The sequence below is a fragment of the Desmodus rotundus genome, chromosome 9, assembly GCF_022682495.2.
Source record: "Desmodus rotundus isolate HL8 chromosome 9, HLdesRot8A.1, whole genome shotgun sequence".
In the NCBI taxonomy this organism is placed as follows: domain Eukaryota; kingdom Metazoa; phylum Chordata; class Mammalia; order Chiroptera; family Phyllostomidae; genus Desmodus; species Desmodus rotundus.
In genome coordinates this window covers 38,598,229-38,617,304 of record NC_071395.1, presented here as the reverse complement: position 1 = coordinate 38,617,304, position 19,076 = coordinate 38,598,229, and the positions used below count along the sequence as shown (strand labels likewise).

At 52.8% G+C, this 19,076-nt stretch overlaps 1 protein-coding gene across 3 annotated transcripts in view; it reads right to left on the bottom strand.

The window, feature by feature from the left end:
* The window catches only part of CELF5 (CUGBP Elav-like family member 5), a 41,920-nt gene extending 23,598 nt beyond the window's left edge, over positions 1 to 18,322 (bottom strand). Inside the window, exons 1-2 of one of the 3 annotated variants that reach the window (XM_053911813.1) lie at positions 17,970 to 18,322; positions 2,641 to 2,723 (exon numbers count right to left, since the gene is read on the bottom strand). In XM_053911813.1, coding sequence (XP_053767788.1) covers positions 2,641 to 2,723; positions 17,970 to 18,228 — 342 coding nt within the window. In that variant the 5' untranslated portion in view covers positions 18,229 to 18,322. The remainder of the gene's footprint in view (positions 1 to 2,640; positions 2,724 to 17,969) is intronic. The other 2 variants (XM_045202690.2, XM_045202689.2) reach the window with 2 other exon arrangements.
* Between the last annotated feature and the right edge of the window lie 754 nt (positions 18,323 to 19,076).

Genomic DNA, 19,076 nt, shown 5'->3' with positions numbered 1-19,076 from the left:
CAGCAAAGCCAAAAGTATGTACTCCCTGGTCCTCTGCATAAAAAGTTTGCTGACCCTGGGCCTAGAACATTTGAGAACTCTACTGTTCAATAGGGGAGCCACCAGCCGCACATGGCTACCGAGCCCTTGAAATGTGGCTTGGGTGACTATGGACTGGGATTTAAAATTTTGTTTAGTTATAATTAATAAACTATACTGACTGCTTGTTGAAATGAGATTTTAGAGATATTGGGTTAAAATGAAATGCAGTATTAAAATTCATTATACCTATTTCTTTTTCCTTTGTAAGTGTTGCTACTAGAAATTTTAAATGCTGTCCGTGGCTTGCGTTATGTTTCTATCGGCGCTGCTCACCAGCGCCTTATTCTCCCAACCAGGGTTCATCCGCCTGGGCTCTATTGACTTGGGGTGGACAGTTCTTTGTTGTGGGGGGCCATCCTGTGCCCTGTAGGGTGATGAGCGGCCTTCCTGGCCTCTACACACAGCATCTTCCAGTCTTGATAATGACAAATGTCCCCAGACATCACCCAGTGTCCCCTGAGAGCAGAATCACCCTATGTTGAAAACTCCTCTTAACCTAATATAAATTCTTCCATTAGACTGGAGGCTCTCATGAGTTCTCAGCAACACACCAGGCACGTTCCTGCCTCCTGGTACACTCCGTCCTCACACCACCCCCATCTTTATCTCCATCTGCCATAATCCTCCCCACCTCTCAAGACTCAGCTCACAAGCTCCCTCCTCCAAGAAGCCATCCTTTTTGTTCCCTACTAAGTTCTCCATGCAGGTCAGCTGGCTATCCTTGGTGATGCTGACCCCAGTCACCCTTACATCTGGCCATTCACTTTGTAGTAACCCTCTGTAGTGGGTTGAATGGTAGTTCCCCTAAAATATGTCCAAGTTCTAACCTCTGGAACCTGTGAATTTATTGGGGAAAGGGGTCTTTACAGTTCGAATTAAGTGACAGATCTGGAAATACGGTCGTCCTGGATTTAGGGTGAGTTCTAAATCGAATGACAGGTGTCCTTATGAAAGAAAGTCAGAGGGACATTGGAGAGATGTAGACACAGAGGAGAAGGCCATGTAACAAGAGAGGCAGAAATTACTGGAGTGATGGGTCTATCAGCCAAGGAACCTCTGGCTGCCAGCAGAAGCTGGGAGAGAGTCAGAGAAAGGATTCTCCGGGAGGGCAGGCAGCCCTCTGTCACCTTGATTTCTGGTTTCTGGTCTACAGAACTGTGAGATGATGTGTAACTGTTCCTTTAAGCACCCCCCAACCCCCACTTGTGGTGCTTTGTTAAACAGTCCCAGGACTCTAGTAGTTGGAAGAGTGTTTTTATTTAAAGGTTTTATTTGTTTATTTTTAAAGAGAGAGGAAGGGAGGGAGAAAGAGACCGAGAGAAGCATTGATTAGTTGCCTCTCGTACTCCCCCTGAGCAGGGATGGAACCTGCAACCCAGCCATGTGCCCTGACCAGGAATCTAACAAGCGACCTTTTGCTTTATGGGATGATGCCCAACCAACTGAGCCACACCAGTCAGAGTGGAAGAGGGTTTTGAAAATGAAATAAAAATCAAACCAGGTCATTCCTTGGCTTGCCACACTCCTATGGCCTAGCCAGCCTTGGAATAAAATCCAAACTCCTTATGTGGTCCTGCCCCATTCCCCTTCCCCATCCTCCTTCCATCCTCCTCCTCACTCCCATGGCTGCACTCTCCTGACCTTCTTGCTGCCCCTCCAATGCACTGAGTCCGGTGCAGCCTCAGAGCCTTTGTACTGGCTCTGTCCTCTGCTAGGAATGCCCTTGCTGCAGAGAACGCACAGCTCTCTCCCTCATCTCCATCAGCTCACCTCCTCAGAGAGGCCTTCCCTAACCACCTGGTTTACCTAGAACCCACTTGGCAGGCACACCCCAGACTTCCCATTTTTGGCTGTGCTGTGCCCATGTTCCCAGCATTGAGGGCTACAGATGCCCCAAGCAGCCCCTGAATGCTTTTGATGCTGAAGGGTCCCTGAGAATTCCAGAGGGAAAGGCAAACCCCACCCCCAGAGCCACAAATCTCAATGTGGTTCCTTCACTTTCCATCAGGAGGTGCTGCCTGGAGACCAGGCTCACTTGGCTCAGAGGTCCCCCATCCTTCATGGATGGTAGCAGGGACCTCCTGCCCACCAAAAGAGGACAGGGCCAACAACAGAGACCTGGAAGGAACAGAGCTTGGGCCGGCCTCCTCTGGGGATGGAAATACTGCCCAAGCAACCCCTGCATCCAGGGACTGTAGCTCTATTTGCTTCAATGTTCCTCTAACACACCAGGCACAGTCCTGCCTCAGGGCCTTTGCACATGCTGCTCCCTCTGCCTGCTAATGCTTCCTCATCTTCAGGTCTCAGGCCAGTGATGCACCCTGGCAAGGAGTCACCTGCACAACCACTCTGGTGTGCCACATAGGGCCTGATATGCAGTAAGTGCTTAATAAATGCTCACTCTGGTGATCATTTCTGTCCCTCTGCACCTTATACCTCTTTCTGAGTCCAGAGACACACGGCTTTCGCAGCTGATCCCAAAAAGGGCCTCTGCCTTCCCAGGGCTGAGAGCAGCCTTGCCATCCCCCACCCCCTTCCCCAGACAGCATCCAGACTCACCCCGGGCAAGGTCTTCTGTTCGTGCAGAGCAGTCTGAGCTTTGATGGCAGAGTCCCTGGCACAGTAAGTGAGAAAGGCACAGCCTGGAAGGGAGAGAATGAAGGTGTTACAAGAAAAGGACGCTGCACACCCATGTTCACGGCAGCATAACTCACAACAGCCAAGAGGTGGAAACAACCCAAGGGTCCATGGATGGATGAATGGACAAACACAGTGTGGTCCATCCAGACAGCGGAACATTATTCAGCCTTATAAAGAGGGAAATGCTCACACCTGCTACAACATGGATGGACTTTGAGGACGTTTTGCTCTGTGAAATAAGCCAGACACAAAAGGACAAATATTGTGTGATTCTGATCATAGGAGGTCCCCGTAGGAGTTGAATCCACAGAGACAGAAAGAAAATGGTGGGAGCCAGGGGCTGGGAGGAGGACGGGGAGTCAGTGTTTCCTGGGGACAGAGTGTCAGCTTGGGAAAGTGAGAAAGTCCTGGAGACGGACGGTGGGGACGGCTGCACGACAGTGTGAGTGCACCCAATGCCACTGAACTATACACTTAAAAATGCTTAAGATTGTAAATTTAATATTATGTGTATTTTACTATAGAAAAAAGGAAAAAAGAAGGAAAATGATTAAAATGGTAGATTTTATTTATGTGTATTTTATTATAATTAAAATATGAAGAAGAGGACCCTGAAGCCACATTTTTGGGGGGGAGCAGTAGCAGTGGTTCAGCCCCCCACACCCACCACCTCTCAAATTGTGAAACAGGGAAGCGAAGAGAGGAGCCCAGCTGTTAATTCAGCCTATGGCTGGCACTAGGTGAAGAGATTCTCTGAACCGTGGGTTGGGCCATGTGGAGTCAGGGGAGCGGCAGAGCTGCTGCCCCAGGTGGGGGTGGGGTGGGGGAGGAAAGTGGGGAGGGTCCCAGAACTGGGCGGAGGAGCGGCAGGTTCTCGTGCCAGCTCGCTTTGTGGTCTTGGATGGGGCACTGCCCTGTCTTTGCCTCAGTTTCCCCCACCAGAGAGAATGGTCCGAGAGTGGCATAAGATGGACCAGCCAAGGGGTGTCCACGGAGCTAGAGGGTGCGTAGTTCAGCAGAGAACAGGGCCAATCAGGAGAGGCAGAGGGCAGGGCCGGCCCTGAAGGGGGTCCAAAGCCAGGGTGTGATTGCACAATGCTTGTTCGGCGTCACAGAAGCAAGAAACATTGAGAGAGACAGAAAAGAAAACAGAAAGAAAAGCCCAGAGAAAGATCAATGAGGTCAAAGGCATTTTGAAAGATGTTTACAGGAGGCGGGGTGGGGGGTGCAGGCCAGTGTCAAGTCCCCTGGGTCAGACCCAGAGGTCTGGGCCCAGAGTTGGGCTTCGCCTTTCTAACCTCTGTGGACCTTATTTTCACTGCCTATGAAACGGAGACCATCCCTTGCTGTTCTGATGCTGTTGGGCCCTATGTTCCCCCACACCCACCTTCTCCCACTCATGGTTCCTGTCTCTCTGCCTCCCTTCACTTCTGACCTCCTGTGCAGAGTTCTTGGGAACAGCTCCGGGATTCTGCCCCCAGCAGGAGCTATTGAAGGCCGAGTTCTGCTGGGCTACAGTGGCTGTTCCTGCCAGCTGGGCTGGGTGATGGGGAGGAGTCCCTGCACCAGGCCTGAGAGGTCGCCTGGAACTTTGGGGAGGTGGGCACCAGGCAGAGCTGAAGACAGTCTCTAGCATTTAAAAAAATATATTTGTAAAATGTAAAATGGTGCAGCAGCTGTGAAGAACAGTCTGGTGGTTCCTCAATAAAGTTAAACGTAGAATCACCGTATGATTCAGCAATTCCACTTCTGAGTAGATACCCGAAAGAACTGAAAGCAGGGGCTGAAAGAGATGTCTGAACACCCATGCTCACAGCAGCATTACTCACAGCAGCCAGAAGGGAGAAACCACCCAAATACCCAGCAACAGATGAATGGATAAACGACGTGTGGGGTCTGTGGACAGTGAGGTATCATTCGGCCTTAGAGGTGAAGGAAATTCTGACACCTGCTACAACACGGATGGGCCTATGTACATGATATTCAATGAAATGAGCCAGACGCAAAAGGACAAACACTGGGTGCTCTCACTTTATGAGGTTCCCAGAGGAGTCAAATCCAAAAAGAGAGAAAGTAGAAAGGAGCCAGGGGCTGAGGGGGGAAGATGGAGAGTCAGTGTTTAGTGGGGGCAGAGTGCCAGTGTGGAAAAATGACACAGTCCTGGAGATGGACGGCAGGGACGGCTGCACGACAGTGAGAGTGTGCGTAGTGCCCTGAGCTGTACATTGTAAAACGGTAACTTTTACCACCATACAAAATATAGTTAGAATATATTACAAATCGCACCCCCCAAAAGTGCAGAACTTGTAAGTGCACGGTGTAACAAATAATTATGAAGTCATGTGACCATTCCACAGATCCAAAAATAGAACCTGGCGGCCACCAGAAGCCCCAAGGTTCCTCCCACGCTGCAACAATGTTCCAGCCCCAAGAAGTGAGCCACCCTGGCCCTGGCGATAACCAGGTCATCGCTCTCATTGCGGTTGCCCACGCCGCAGGCATCGCCCGTCCATGTGGTGGCGTGCTTCCCTGTGTTGAACTTACATAAATGGAATCATAGTGTATGTCCAATTTACACCTCGGTTCTTCCACTCAACAACGGGTGGTTGTATGTCTCCAGGATTAATTCCTTTTTGTTTATTTTATCCTATGAATATGCTACAAATGGTTATCCATTGCCCGGTGGATGGCATTTAGGCTGCTCACAGTCTGGAGCTATCACAAATAAAGCCGCTGTGGACCATTCTTGCACATGTATTCTGATGCACAAAGGCATGGCCAGGAATGGAATTGCTGGTTAGAAGGTTGATACATGTTTAGCTTTGATCAATTCTCTGTTTTCCAAAGTGGGTTGCACCCATGTACAGTCCCTCCAATGGGGTCTGAGAATCCTATTAGTGCTTTATTTTCTCAGCCACTCAGTTTTTCCCGATTTTTAAGTGTTAGTCATTGTGATGAGTGTGCCATTATGTTTCATTGAGAGTTTCAAACCCATTCCTAGAGTTATTAATGAAGCTGGGCACCTTGTTGCTTTGTAGAAGTTCTTTACATATTGTGTGTTTATTCGTTTGGGGTTGTGTATGATGCAAACATCTTCCCCCAGTCCACGATCTGTCATTCTATTCTTTTTTTGTGTGTTTCTATTTTCTGAATTTAATCCACCAAAGTCTTCAGGAAAATGAGAGGTGCTCAGATAAATAGCCCTAAGACCTCAGAGACATTAGGCATGGCTGGCAAGAGATAAGGCTGCTGGGAGATGTAAAATAGGGAGAAACCCTTCCTCTTTGGGTCCTTTCTTGCCTATGAAGCCCCACCTGCAGAACATGAAGTTTGCTGACCCTAGGAGGGCAGGGAGGGACCCCAGAGCAACCTTGGATACCGTCACTCTCTGCTCTGGAAGTTTTGCTGAGCAAGGAGGGAACCAAATCGGAAGCCGCTGTCCCTGGTGCTGAAATGCTTTCCAGTTCTCTGCCCAATCTCTCCTGGGACTTTTAGTTTTTCTTTTCTAGTGGGTGAAAACGTGTGACATTTACCCGTTTCTGGATAAGTAGAGCCTTGGTTTTCAGTTCTTAAAAAGGTTGGGTTGTTTTCCCTTCCCCCAATTCATAAGTGGCCGCCCTAACTCCCAGGACCTCAGAATGTGACCTTGTCGTAAACAGAGGTGGTGCAGATGTGATTAGTTAAGGTGAGGTCACACTGGGTCAGGATGAGCCCTAATGCAATAGAACTGGCACCCTCATAAACGGGAGGACATCTGGACACAGAGACATGCACACAGGGAGAAGGCCACGTGGACACAAAGGCAGAAATTCGGGCGACGTATCATCAAGCCAAGGAACAGTAAGGATTGCCAGCAGCACCGGAAGCTGGAAGAGGGACCTGGATCAGATTCTCCCCCAGTCTCAGAAGAAACCAACTCAACCCTTCCAACCACCAGAACTGGACCCTCTGAAGGAAACCTCGGCCCACCCGATACCCACACTGGGTGAGCCTCTCACCTGGATTCCAGCCCTGGTCACCCTCACCCTACACACCAGCCCCATTGATGACATAGGTGCTTGGGCTGGGTATCCATCAGCCCCTCCTCAAACTAACTGAACCCTGAGGGGTTAGCTGAGGGGTGATGTAGATAGGTAGAGAGGGCAATCCCACCAGCAAGAACCGGCAGACAGAATGCTTAGCACTTGACAATCCTGTGGTTCCCTTTACACCCACCGCCCTTGTCCAAGCTCGGACCAGGACAGATCCTGGGTGAGGGGGCAGTGTCCACAGATCTCTCAAGACCCAACTGCACAGCAGAACTAATGGGGGGATCCTTGGGGAACAAGATATTTCCTCCGTGTGTGAAACTATCCTCGTAATTACATCTGCCTCATCACAGGACTCTTAATGAGGAGAGGGCTCCCCACCCCTAAAGGGAAGCAAGCAGTGTTTCCGCAAAGAGGAAGCTTCTTTGCCGGGGAATCCTTAGAGTCCGTCTTCATGCCAAGACCCTCTGCTCTCTGCTCCGAGATCTGGCCTGGGATTTCACATGGAAATTGTAACAACAGTAATAGTCGACGCCCACCGAGCACCAGGCACCTGATGCGGGCTTGCCACCCATGTCACCCTTCGCATCTTCAGACTAGCCCCAGAGATGGTACTACTGTTTCTGTTGTCATCCCCATTTTACAGATGGGGAAACTGAGACACCAGCCATTGAGTCACCTGCCCGGCGTCACAGAGCGACAGGAGCCAGCGGCTTCTGAGTTTCAGAAAATCCCAGCACGGTGAGGACTACTTAAGGTGCTGAAGTGTGTTACACTGATCAGAGGGCCTAAAAATGTTTTAAAATAAAAAGAAAAGGGTTTTTACTTCTTACCATTTATAATCCTTATTCTCATGCATCAACCTGGGATTTTTGTCACTTCCTGCGGAGCTTGGTAGGTCTGGGGACTGACTCTGCTGGCCATGTCCCTGGCTGCGCCCTGACCCCTGCCACACCCACGCCCAGCCTCTCACTCACTGCCTTTGGGCGCCACATTGCCTTGGTCCACACTCTCTGATGCTCATCTTTGGCTCATTTCTTCTCAACCTTAGGTCCCAACTGAGTCTCCCCCTCCTCTGGGAAGCTCCCCACCCCCAAACGATGCTGGGTGAGGCACCTCATGGGCTTTTTCTGTGCCTGCGTGTCCTCATCACAGCTCTGCTCACTCATGCTGTGACTATCTCATCCTGTGTCATTTGCCCTCACAGGACTGTGGGCACCTTGAGGGTGGGAGCAAGCTGTGTCCCAGTCACCAACATGTCCCCAGTGCCCAGTACTGGGCCCAGCACACAGCGTGTGCTCAGTAAGAATTTGGCCACTAATCACGGCCGACATCCTCGTCCAGCCCCATCATCTCCCACCTGGGCCAGAGCAGTTGCTTCTACCCTGGTCTCCCAGCTCCTATCCTGCCCGCCTAGTCTGTCCTCCCTACAGAAGCCATCAGAGGGCGACTGTGAGCACCTGAGTCAGGTTCTGTCCCCCTTTGGACCACAGCCCTCCAGGGCTTCCACCTCCTTCGGGGTAAAAGCCCGAGTTCTCCCTGAAGCCCACATGGCCTTGCACAACCTGCCCCCATCCACTTCGCACCCTCACCTGCTCCCTTGCTCCACCACTCACCCTGCTGCAGCCACACGGGCCTCCTCACTATTTCTCCACCGCACCAGGCACGGTCCCGCCCCACGACCTTGCACGTGCTGTTCTGAAATGTGCTTCCCCCAGATCTTTGCATGGTTCACTCTCACATCCTTCAGGTAATGGCTCAAATGTCACCCCCTTGGTGAAAACTTAACTTGGAGCATCCTGTTTAAAATTATAGCCCTCCACCATCCCCCACCCTGTCCTTTTTTCCCCAGTGCCCTAATCACCATCTCACATGCCATATATTATTCTCTTATCTCTGTCTCCCCCACTGAAATGCATCTTCCACGGAGGACTGGAGTTTTGTTCAGTGCTGGGTCCCCTGAGCCTAAATAGTGCCAGGCATGCAGTAGGTGCTCAATACATGCGTGTTGACTGACTAAATAAATTTATTTTGTTTCCAAACTGATCTGCTCATATGAAGACCAGCTCCTTGAGGGCAGTGACCACATTTGATTTTTTTATCCCTCACCTTCCCCCCACCAGTCAATATTTTCTGAGTACTTGTTACATGCCAGCCGTGCTAGGGCAGCAGATGGAGGAAAGACAGCCTTGTTGATCTTCTCTTTGATTTCCAGCATCTCATTCTCTCCTCAGCCAGGACCCCAACCATAACCAATCGTGTGAACCTCTCATTCCAAATCCCTCTGATCCCAACCCCCCCGCACACTGCACCACACATGCTTGATTTTTAACTTTAGCTCTCTAATCTAGGGGCTAATCTAAGCCCAATGCCTTTCTGCTGTGTGATCTTGGGCCTACCACTTAACCTCTCTGAGCTCCCACTTTCTCCTCCATAAAATAGGAGTCATAATGCTATCTCTTAAGGATTATAGGAGACACACTCTTCTGCTGTGGGACCACCCCTCCATCACGCAGCAGTCCCTGGTCACCCTCTCCACACCCTCATCCCTCCTCTCAATCTGAGGCCGTCACCCACTTCACTGAGAACAATGGGGCTGGCAGGCCCTGTCCCATATTCACTGTCCCTCCCCACACTTATGAACTCATCAGTTTCTGCCCCAGAAGGCAAGGCCTCGGGCTCAGGGATCACACTCCCGGCCCCCTCCATCGAGCACACCATTTCTGGGCTGACTGCCTGCCTCCCTGGCTGCCATTCTTCAACCTTCTTTACGACTTCTCCTCTGCCCCAGCCTTCCATGTCAGGGTTTCTCAGGGCTCTTCTGGACCCCCCTTCCTCAATCTTCTGCCCACAGCCAACCTGACTCCTCCCAGGGTTTTAGTCACCATTGCTGCACCAGTAATTCACCCAACCTTGCACCCACCCATCACCCACCATCCACCTACACACACACACACACACACATACATACATACATACATACACTTATCCATTTGCCCTGGAGCAGGGTCCCTCCCCTTGGCGCTGCAGACACTGGGGCTGGATCACTCTCTGTGGGGCCGTCCTGAGCACTGTGGACTGTTGAGCTGCATCCCTGGCTCCACCCACTCAATGCCAGGAACACCCCCAGGCCTGATAATCACAGATGTCTCCAGACATCATCCAGTCACCCCTGGGAGCAGGGTCACCCTGGCTGATACCCATTTCTCAAGAACCCTCCCTTTTCCTCATCACCAACCCTCCCCTGCCTAGAGCTGATAATCTGACATCTTAAATATGTCTCCAGCAATCCCCCCCTCTCCATGCCCACAGCCCAGGCCCAGCTCAGGCCTTACCCTCTTCCACCTGAACCACAGCTTGGCTGCCTCTCTGACCTCATCCTTCCCCCATCCTTCCTCCACACAAACTACCAAAGGAATTTCCCTGTGCTCAGCTGTGAACTATATCTCTCCCTAGCTCTAAACCCTGCCATAGCTCCCCAGTGCCCTCAGGTCAAAGCCAAGAATGTCAGCCTTTATAGCCCTTCCCAACCTAATCACTGATGTCTTATGACCCCTTCTCTCAACATTTCCCTCCACTGCCCTTAAATTCAATCCTTTTACAATTTCCCAGACACACATGTGGCCCCCTTCATGCTTCTAGGTGCCTGACTCCAGAATTCTAACCCCTCCCAAATATCCAGCCATGTCTAGGGCTCTAATTTTTCCATCTAGTAAATGGAAGACCCAGGGTCCAAATTCTCCAGATTCTAAAGAATGATCTCCTTAAGGGACCCTGTCTTTCCCCTGCCCACAGCCCCCCAGGGCTCCCATCTTCTTTGGGGTAAAAGCTCAAGTCCTCCCAAAGCCCACACAACTCTGCACGACCTGTCCCCATCACCTCCCTGCCTCCTCCTCCCTCTCTCTCCCTTTCTCACTCTGTCCCAGCTACACGGGCCTCTCCACAGTTCTTGCAACATGTCAAAGCATTCTGAACTCAGGGCCTTTGCACATGCTGTGTCCTCCTCCTGGAATACCCTTCCCTTGGCTTTGGAATAACAGTTTTCTCATCTGTCATTCAGGCCCCATCCCACCTCTCTAGAGAGGCCATCTTTGGCCACCCAAAGTAAGCTGTCACCCCCTATCACACATCTGGTTTTATTTCCTTCATCAACTCATTCCTAGCTAAATCTTATTTCTGGGTTTACGAGTTTATTGTCAGTCCCTCCGCCCTGCTGGATTTCTCAGTGTCCCCTGAGCCTCGCTCGTGCCTGGACACCAGAGAGACGTGACAAACAGTTGTTGACTATCTGACCACCTGACTGTGTATTGACACCAACCATATGCAAGACATTACTCAGAGTAATTACAGGAATCACATTATATAAGTGAATTCTAATTTTTATAACTGATCTGTAAGACAGCTATCAATATTCTTTCTCTTTTACAAATGAAAACGCTAAGGAAAGATGAGGTGGCTTGTCTAAGATCACACAGAAATAAAAAGCAGAGACAAGAATGGAAATCAAGTCTGTTGGCCTACAAAGCTGAAGGCCATTCCCATTCACCAGGTGAGGAGAAAGGTGGTAAATGTTGGGGAGGTGTCCATCTTCCACCCTTCAATCCACCCATCCATCTGTTCATTGAGCCACCACTCCTCTGTCCGCCCACCACCCACCCATCCACCCATCCACCCATCCATCATCCACTCATCTTTCCATGCGTCCTCTATTTATCTACCCATCATTAATCTGTCTCTCCATCTATGTGCCCATTCCTCTATCACCCATCTATTCCTCCATCCATCTATATATTTATCCACCCATTCACCCACCAGTCCATCCAGCATTCTATCCATCTACCCACTCTTTGACCCATCAATCCACTCACACATCCACTGAGCCATTGTCACCCATCCATCCATTCATGCCTGCACTCATCTACTCACTCATCCATCTATCTGGTAGCCGGTCCACCCCCCCCATCCCACATCTCCCCCATACTCCCATTCCTCTGGTTCCCCCATTCATCTTTATGCCCTCACTCATCCCCATGCTCCACTTCAAAACAGCAAAAACCCAGTCCCTGCCATCCCAGACCTCATATCTCAGTAATGATCACCACAACTCCCAACCAACGAGACTATTGCTAGGTCAGTGTCTCCCAAATCCAGGAGCTCCTCCCTCTGGCCTTGGTCACTTTCAGTCCAAGGCCAGCCAGCCTCCCTGGATGTCTTTCACCCTGAGTCTATGCCTCACAATCTCATCTCTTTCTCTGCCTCCTCTATTTTATTTCATTTTTTTTTTTAGAGAGACGGGGAAGGCAGGGAGAAAGAGAGGCAGAGAAACATCAAAGTGAGAAAGAAACATCAATTGGTTGCCTCCCATATGTGCCCCAACCGACCAGGATTGGGGACCGAACACATAACCCAGGCATATGCCCTAACCAGGGATCGAACCGGTGACCTTTTGGTTTGTAGGATGATGCCCCACCAACTGAGCCACACTGACTAGAGCTCCTCTATTCATCTTCTAAAGTGGGTCAAGGCTCAGGCTGGGAAATGTGATGCCTAGCTATATTGCTGTGTGACTTGGGGCTAGGTGTTGCCCTCTCTGAGCCCCAATTTCTCACTTGATCCATGTGGTGCAGGGGACCCTCATTTTCTAAGAACCACTGGAATCTGAATACATGTCTGCTCCTTTTCATTCCATTCTTCCCACACTGTGGGCCTCACTCCAAGGGGAAGCTTCCATTTTATTCATTCAGGTGTGTAGGAAGTAGGCACAGTCTGAATAAGGCTGGGAGGAAAGAGGCGGGTGGTAGCAATGGCAGATAACAAGACATAAAGCTCCCTTTCCATGCAGGTCTGAAATCCTCCCCTGCTCTAAATTTTTCCATGGCTCCCAAGTGCCCTCAGGAAAGAGTCCAAGCTCAGTCCAGCATCAGAGGCTTTTCAAGGTCCAGTCTATGCTGACACTCTGGCCTTACCTCCCATGTCTCATCTAATTCCATCTCGATTCCAGCTGTGCCCCTTCATACCTTCAGGACTTTGCAAACCTTGTTCCTTCTGCCCACATCTGTAAGCACAGAGACATCCAACCAGCTGACTCACTGCTGTGTTTCACACCCATCATAGGGCCCAGAACATAGTTAAGTCCTTCTCTTAATAAATAAATGAAATGTTTTCTCCACCTGGCTAGCTCCTATTCATCCTTCAAAGCCCCAGTTCTAATGCCCCTCTTCTATGCAGCAGGATTTCCCTGGCAGCAGGAAGTCCCTGATCCTCTATCTAGTTCCCTCAACCCTGCATCCCTCCCTCAGACCCAACACTGACCACTGTGGCTGTAGGTGCCAGTGTCTGTCTCTGTCTGCCCATAGAGGACCCTTGGGCCTCTCTTACCCAGTATAAGGCAAGTCCCCAAAAGGCTCTCAGGAAGTGTTGACTGACTGACTGACTGAAGGAATGAATGAATGAGCATGGTCTTGCTGAATCAGTTCCTTATGGCGAGGTTCTCACCTGCCAATATCAGGGGTGAAAGAGAGAGACACAAGCCTATTTCAGAGGGAGCTCTTGGGTCCAACTCCTATGCCAGAACTTTTTAGAAGAGACCTGCCTGCTTAGCCCCACATCAAAAGGGGCTCTGGGGCTCCTAAGACCCTTTCTCCTTTCCCACCAGGGCAAAAGCTCCATCCTCCCCCAACCCCCCGGCCGAAGCTATCAGAGTTAGCGCTCCTCTGGGCCTTTACACGTGCTGCTCTCTACACCAGGAGTGCCTTTCCCCATCAACAGATCCTTCGCACCCTTCAGGCCTCAGCTTAGTCACATAACATGCCCCGCTGACCAAGCACGCACGCTGTGCCAATGACTGCCGTTCTCGCCGTCCCCAACCCGGAGATGGGAGGCTCCTCTACAGAGGACAACACTGGGGCTTGGAGAGACAAAGAAGCCTGCCCAAGTCCCCATAGCTGCTAAGACGCAGAGAAATCAGACTCCTCTCAACGCTAAGCTCTTAAATACTCTCCCACACTGACTGCCTCCTCCAGGAAGCCATCTTGGCCTCCATGCATGCAAGGGCAGACAGACCCTCCTCTAGGTTGTCCCTGCCAGTGTGTGTGTCTGCCATCGCAGCCTTGACATCAACACCTTGTAACCTCCTGGTTTCTCACTGTGTTCCCCAACCAGACTGGTTCTGGGCTCTTTAGTTCAACAGGTCTAGACCAGGGCCAGTACACAGCAAGTGCTCAATAAATGTTGGTCACATGGGTGGATGGATTCACATATTGCGTACTCTCATAGAGATTCCTGTTTGCACGAAACTCCAGCTGTGCTCAAATGAGGGCACACAGTAGGTGCTCAGTCAATGTCCTCTGCTTGAAGGAGGGCAGAGAATGTGTTACAGTCACTTGTATGGCCGCACAGGCCTCGTAAAATCCTGTTAAATCAATGAAGAATGAGAAGCTGGGGAAACCAAGGCACAGAGTGGGGTGCTTAGGTCAAAGCCACCCAGCCAGCCCTGGTGGCTCCTGCTCAGCCCCCGTCCCCAGCTGCTGTCCCCTCAGATGCCCAGGGTGAGCAACTCCTCCCTCAGTCCGCCCCCCCAGGCAGTGCCTGCCGGCTGCCCAGCCCAGCCCGTTGTCTCCCTGGGGCTGGCACGTCACACACGGAATCTCACGCCTCAGAGCTCAGCATGCTCCAGCCTCCCCTCCTGCCTCTGAGTGGAGCAGCTGGTGCTCCCATGGAAACCACAGGCCCCCCCAAATCCCTCCCCACCTGCACGGGGCCCCCCTTGCAACCTCCGCTTTAAGATAAATATTGTCATTAACATGCAAATGCATATGTGATTACCATAAATGGGGGGTCACGCGGCAGCAGCGGCCAGCGAACCCTATCACCAGAACGTGCATTAATATTCAGCCCTGACCAGGGAGGGGAGAGAGGCACCTCAGGACCCCTACAGGCACCCAGCCCGCTCAGAGAGAGGGTCATGGGGGATCCTGCCTCCAAGCAGGGGGCTGGAGGAGGGTAATGACTGGACAGCAACCACTGGGAGCCCCATCCTAGCCCTCAGTTCCTGGCCTGAGCCCCTGGCTAGGCTGGGGGCACCAGAGGAGGTCCCCTTCCTCTGGAAGAGGCACAGATCTGGGAGGTGGGGGTAGAAGGCAGCACTGTGGCCTGCGGCTTCCCCTTCATCTCTCTCCCTGGCTCCCACCCTCTCTCTGCCTCTCCCTGTGTATGTGGAGGGGGGAGGGCTCCCTCTGTCTCTCCCTCTTTCTCTCCCCCTCTCTCTGTCTCTGTCTCTATCTCCACCTCTCTTTAAAAAATGCAGCACCCATGGGGCTGCCCTCTTTCTGAGAGCCCCTCACTTCCCACCCTCTCCCCCAATACCTGTCCAAACCCCCGAGCCCCAAGGACTTGCTCAACCCTCTGCCTTTCTTTCGGTCCCAGCAAGACCCTTGCCCAGCCCTGCCCACCACTGGCTGTGACTGCCAGATGTCACAGATGCTCCCCCCATGCCATTCTGGGGAGCCTTATTCTCGGCTTGAGGGGATCTGCCCCCCCCCTTGCCATCACACACACATACTTCTGCTTCCCCTGGCCTGGGAGGGAAACAGGTGAGTGACGGCAGGAGGGCCGTTCTGGTTGGTCCTTACGACCCAATAGTTGGCCCTCTGAGCCTCAGTGCCCTTTTGTATGACATGTGGGGATGCTCCTAAGCCACCCTCAGTGGCGATCCCTTTGGTGAAAGATCAAACAGGCCCCTGAATGTGCAAATGGAGAATTAAGGGTGAGACGGTCACGAGGATATGACAGCACGGGGGTGGGGGTGTGTTGACCACAGCAAGGTTTTACCTCACCCCTTTCTGGCCCTCTCAGTTGCCCTGGTGCTCAGCCTCCTTCAGCATCCAAAGGCTCAGAAGGCTCTGGGAGGGGGCTTCTCTCCAGCCCTGGCGCCCTGGCCCTCCCACCCTTCCCACTCTCCTCCAGCACCACAAGCAAGCACCCTGTTTAGTTGGCTCCCCAGAAATTACACCAGATAAATGTTGTTGGGGAGGTACTTGGGCGTCCCCCTATCCCCCCCCACTTCCCATTTATCATTTTACCTCCCTTTACTTGAGGCCCAGAGAGGGGCAGCCACTGGCCACAGGTCACACAGGCCTCCATCCCAGCTGCTGGCCCTCGAGACACCCCCACCTCCAGGTTGCCTCCCACAGGTGAGGTCCCTCAAGGCCCTAACAGGTGGGACCAGGAGGCGGATCCATTCTTGACCTGCAGGTACTGGGTGAGGGTGAACACAAGGGACCCCCCCCCACACACACACCCTCTTGCTACACTCAGGTCCTGCACCCAGGGCTCAGATTGACCCAGGACCCCTGCAAAGAGAAGGACGAGGACTGAGTGTCATGGACACCCTGCTTGCTAATTTTAAGCCTCCAAGGAAAGATGGGAAATGGGAAAGCCCTGAGACACCCCCCACCCCAACATTCTCCAGCCAGAAAAAATAGCTCCACATGCACGGGGCCCCGCTTTACCGGTAGCGGGGAAACTGAGGCTCTAGTCCAGGTGAACACTCAGCCAAGCGCCCCCCCCATCTCTTTTTGCTTGGGGGGATTTCCATGGGAGATTTAAAAATGAGAAAAGAGGTACCTCTGCAACCCATTTGTTTCCCTGATCCGGAGCTCCCCAGAGAGTCTGGGTTGGGATGTGTGGACAGAGCCCTCCATAAGCTGTGGACCCCTGAGCTGGATTCATTGGCAAGAGTGAACCTCAGCCCTCCTAGGCCAAATGGAGGAATTAGATCTTCCAGGCAACCCCCCACCTTTTTTTTTTGGTGATGGTAGAATTTGAAAAAAGGTTAAGGGTGGGAGGGGTTTTTTTTCCTCCATAAGGTACCAGCTGAGGGTCTAGCTGAAGTGACAGGCCTGGGCTCCATCCTACCAGACTCTCCCTCATTCATTCATTCGTTCATTCATTCATTCATCAAACATGTATTAATGGTTACCATGCCTGCAACACTGAGGGGAGGTGGGGGTAAATGGGTCTGAAATAGGTCATGGGCCCTAGGCCACCCCTAAGGTCTTGTCATGGGTGTCCAGCACAAAGCCTTCGCCATCTCCACCCCCGGTTCCCCACACCAGACAGGAGAGCCGTCAAAGCAACCCCAATTCATGATCGGAGCCCAGAGCCGGGGCCACAGTCCCTGGGCACCTGCTCCCAGCATGCCATCAGAGAGAGAATCAGGTTGGGGGGAGCCAGGCAGGCCTCCTCACCCCACCTACCTCCCGCTGGGTTTGCAGGCCGCCCACGCCTCCCCTGTCCACCCCAGGACCTGGGCTCTGCCAGATGGACAGCCCAGGCTCCTCATCGTTGGCCTCAGACCTCAACACACTGCTGACAGGAGCGGCCAGCTTTAACTTGAGCCAAAGGTGGAGACAGGGAGGGAAAGGGCAGAGAATCGGAGGGGGGATACTGATCCAAACAGAGAGGGTGGGCAGGGGGGAAGATGAACGGTAGCATTTGAGCCACCCAAGGCAAGTGCTCCCCCCTCAGCCTGGCTCAGCTCCCTGAACCCCCCAATCCCCCTCCTGCTTTCTTTGTAGTTACCGATTAGCCCGGGGTCCTGGGCATCCGTGTGTCCCCGGAGGCCAGCTGGACCTGCCCCACCGGCCTGGCTTTGTGAAAATGACCAAAGCAATGGAGTCCAGAGGCGCAAAGTTCCCCGACGGGGCCTGGGGAGGCCAAATGAATGGGGGGCAGAGAAGAGAGGGGTGGCAGTGTTCAGGCAGCTCCCCCAGAAAAGGGGCAGGAAAGAGTGGGTGAGGGGGAGGGGGTGGGGGTCTGGGAAAATGGGAGGGAAGGGAGAGAGAGAGAGATGCTAGGGGGTGGAGAATGGGAGGTAAAGGAAGATGGGTGAGTAGAGAAAGGGAGAGAGGGAGAGGGAGAGAGAGAGAGAGAAGGGGAGAGAGAGAGAGAGAGAGAGAGAGGGAGGGAGAGAGAGAGAGAATGAATGCCGGAAGGTGGAGAGGGAGGGAGAGGGGGCGGAGGAGGGGAGGGGGCCAGATCGTATCTGTCAGCTGCACCCCCAGAGGGGGGAGGAGAGGGTGGGTGGGAGGGGGGAGAAATGATGCCGTGGCAGAAGCAAGTGGAGGGAGGAGGTTGGGAGAGGAGGGTTGGGGGAAAGAAGATGCCGGAAGGTGGGGTGGGAAGGAGAGGGGAAGGGAGGGAGGGGGCCGGGGCGCCCACCTTTGTGCATGCCCGTGTAGGGGTCTTTGAGCACCGTGAGCTCATAGATGCGGCCGAACTGCTCGAATAGCGGCTTGAGGTCCTTCTCGTCCAGGTTGCGCGGGATCTGGCCCACGAAGAGCTTGATGGCGTCCAGGTCCTTCATGCCGTCGGGCTGCCCCCCGGGGGGCTCGGGCCCGCTGCTGCCCACGGGCGAGGGCCGCGGCTGCAGGAGCTGCTGCTGCTGCCGGCGCGCCTCGCTTTCCGTGAGGCGGGCCATGGCGAGCGAAGGCGGGTGGCGGGCGCGGGACCGAGCCGGCGGCGGCGGCGGGCAGCGGGCGGACTCGCAGCTAGAGCGACGGACGCCGCCTCCCGCCTCCCTCCCGCCCGGTCCCCGCGCCCTCCTCCCTCCTCCGCGCCCGCTCGCTCCAGCATCAGGACCACAAAAGGGCGGCTCCGCAGCGTCCCCTAGCGGCCTACGCACGCATAGCCATCCCACCTCCCGCCTCCCGCCTCCCGCGCGCATCCTGCACTTCTCATCCTTCATTCTACATCTGTGTCCCCGCCTTCAGTCCAGGCGGGGAAACTGAGGCCAGTGGGCCGCAAACCTCACCTCTAGGTGGGTGACGTCGAAGCTTCAAGCAGGACTAACCTGACTTCCACTTGTCACTGGCTCTTCACACTGATAACAACAGGAAAATCACTACAAGTAGAGCCCAGCATTTACTATTTACTGGGCTGTTCTTGAAACTTAAGAATGCAACTCATCAATAATAATTATTATTATCTTTTAAAATATTTTATTTATTGATTTTCTTTAGAGAGAGAGGAAAGGAGGGAGAAAGAGAGAGAGCGAGGGAGATCAATATGTGGTTGCTTCTTGTAAGCCCCCAACTGGGGACCTGGCCCGCAACCCAGGCCTGTGCCCTGACTGGGAATCCAACCAGGGACTTGGGTTTGCAGGCCGGTGCTCAGTTCACTGAGCCACACCAGCCAGGGCAATTATTATTATTGTAGCAACAAGTTTTAAAAAACCTCCCAAAAAGTAAAAGTCCAGGACCAGATGGCTTCACTAGTGAATTTTACCAAGCAATTAAAGAAGATTTGATACCTATCCTTTTCAAACTC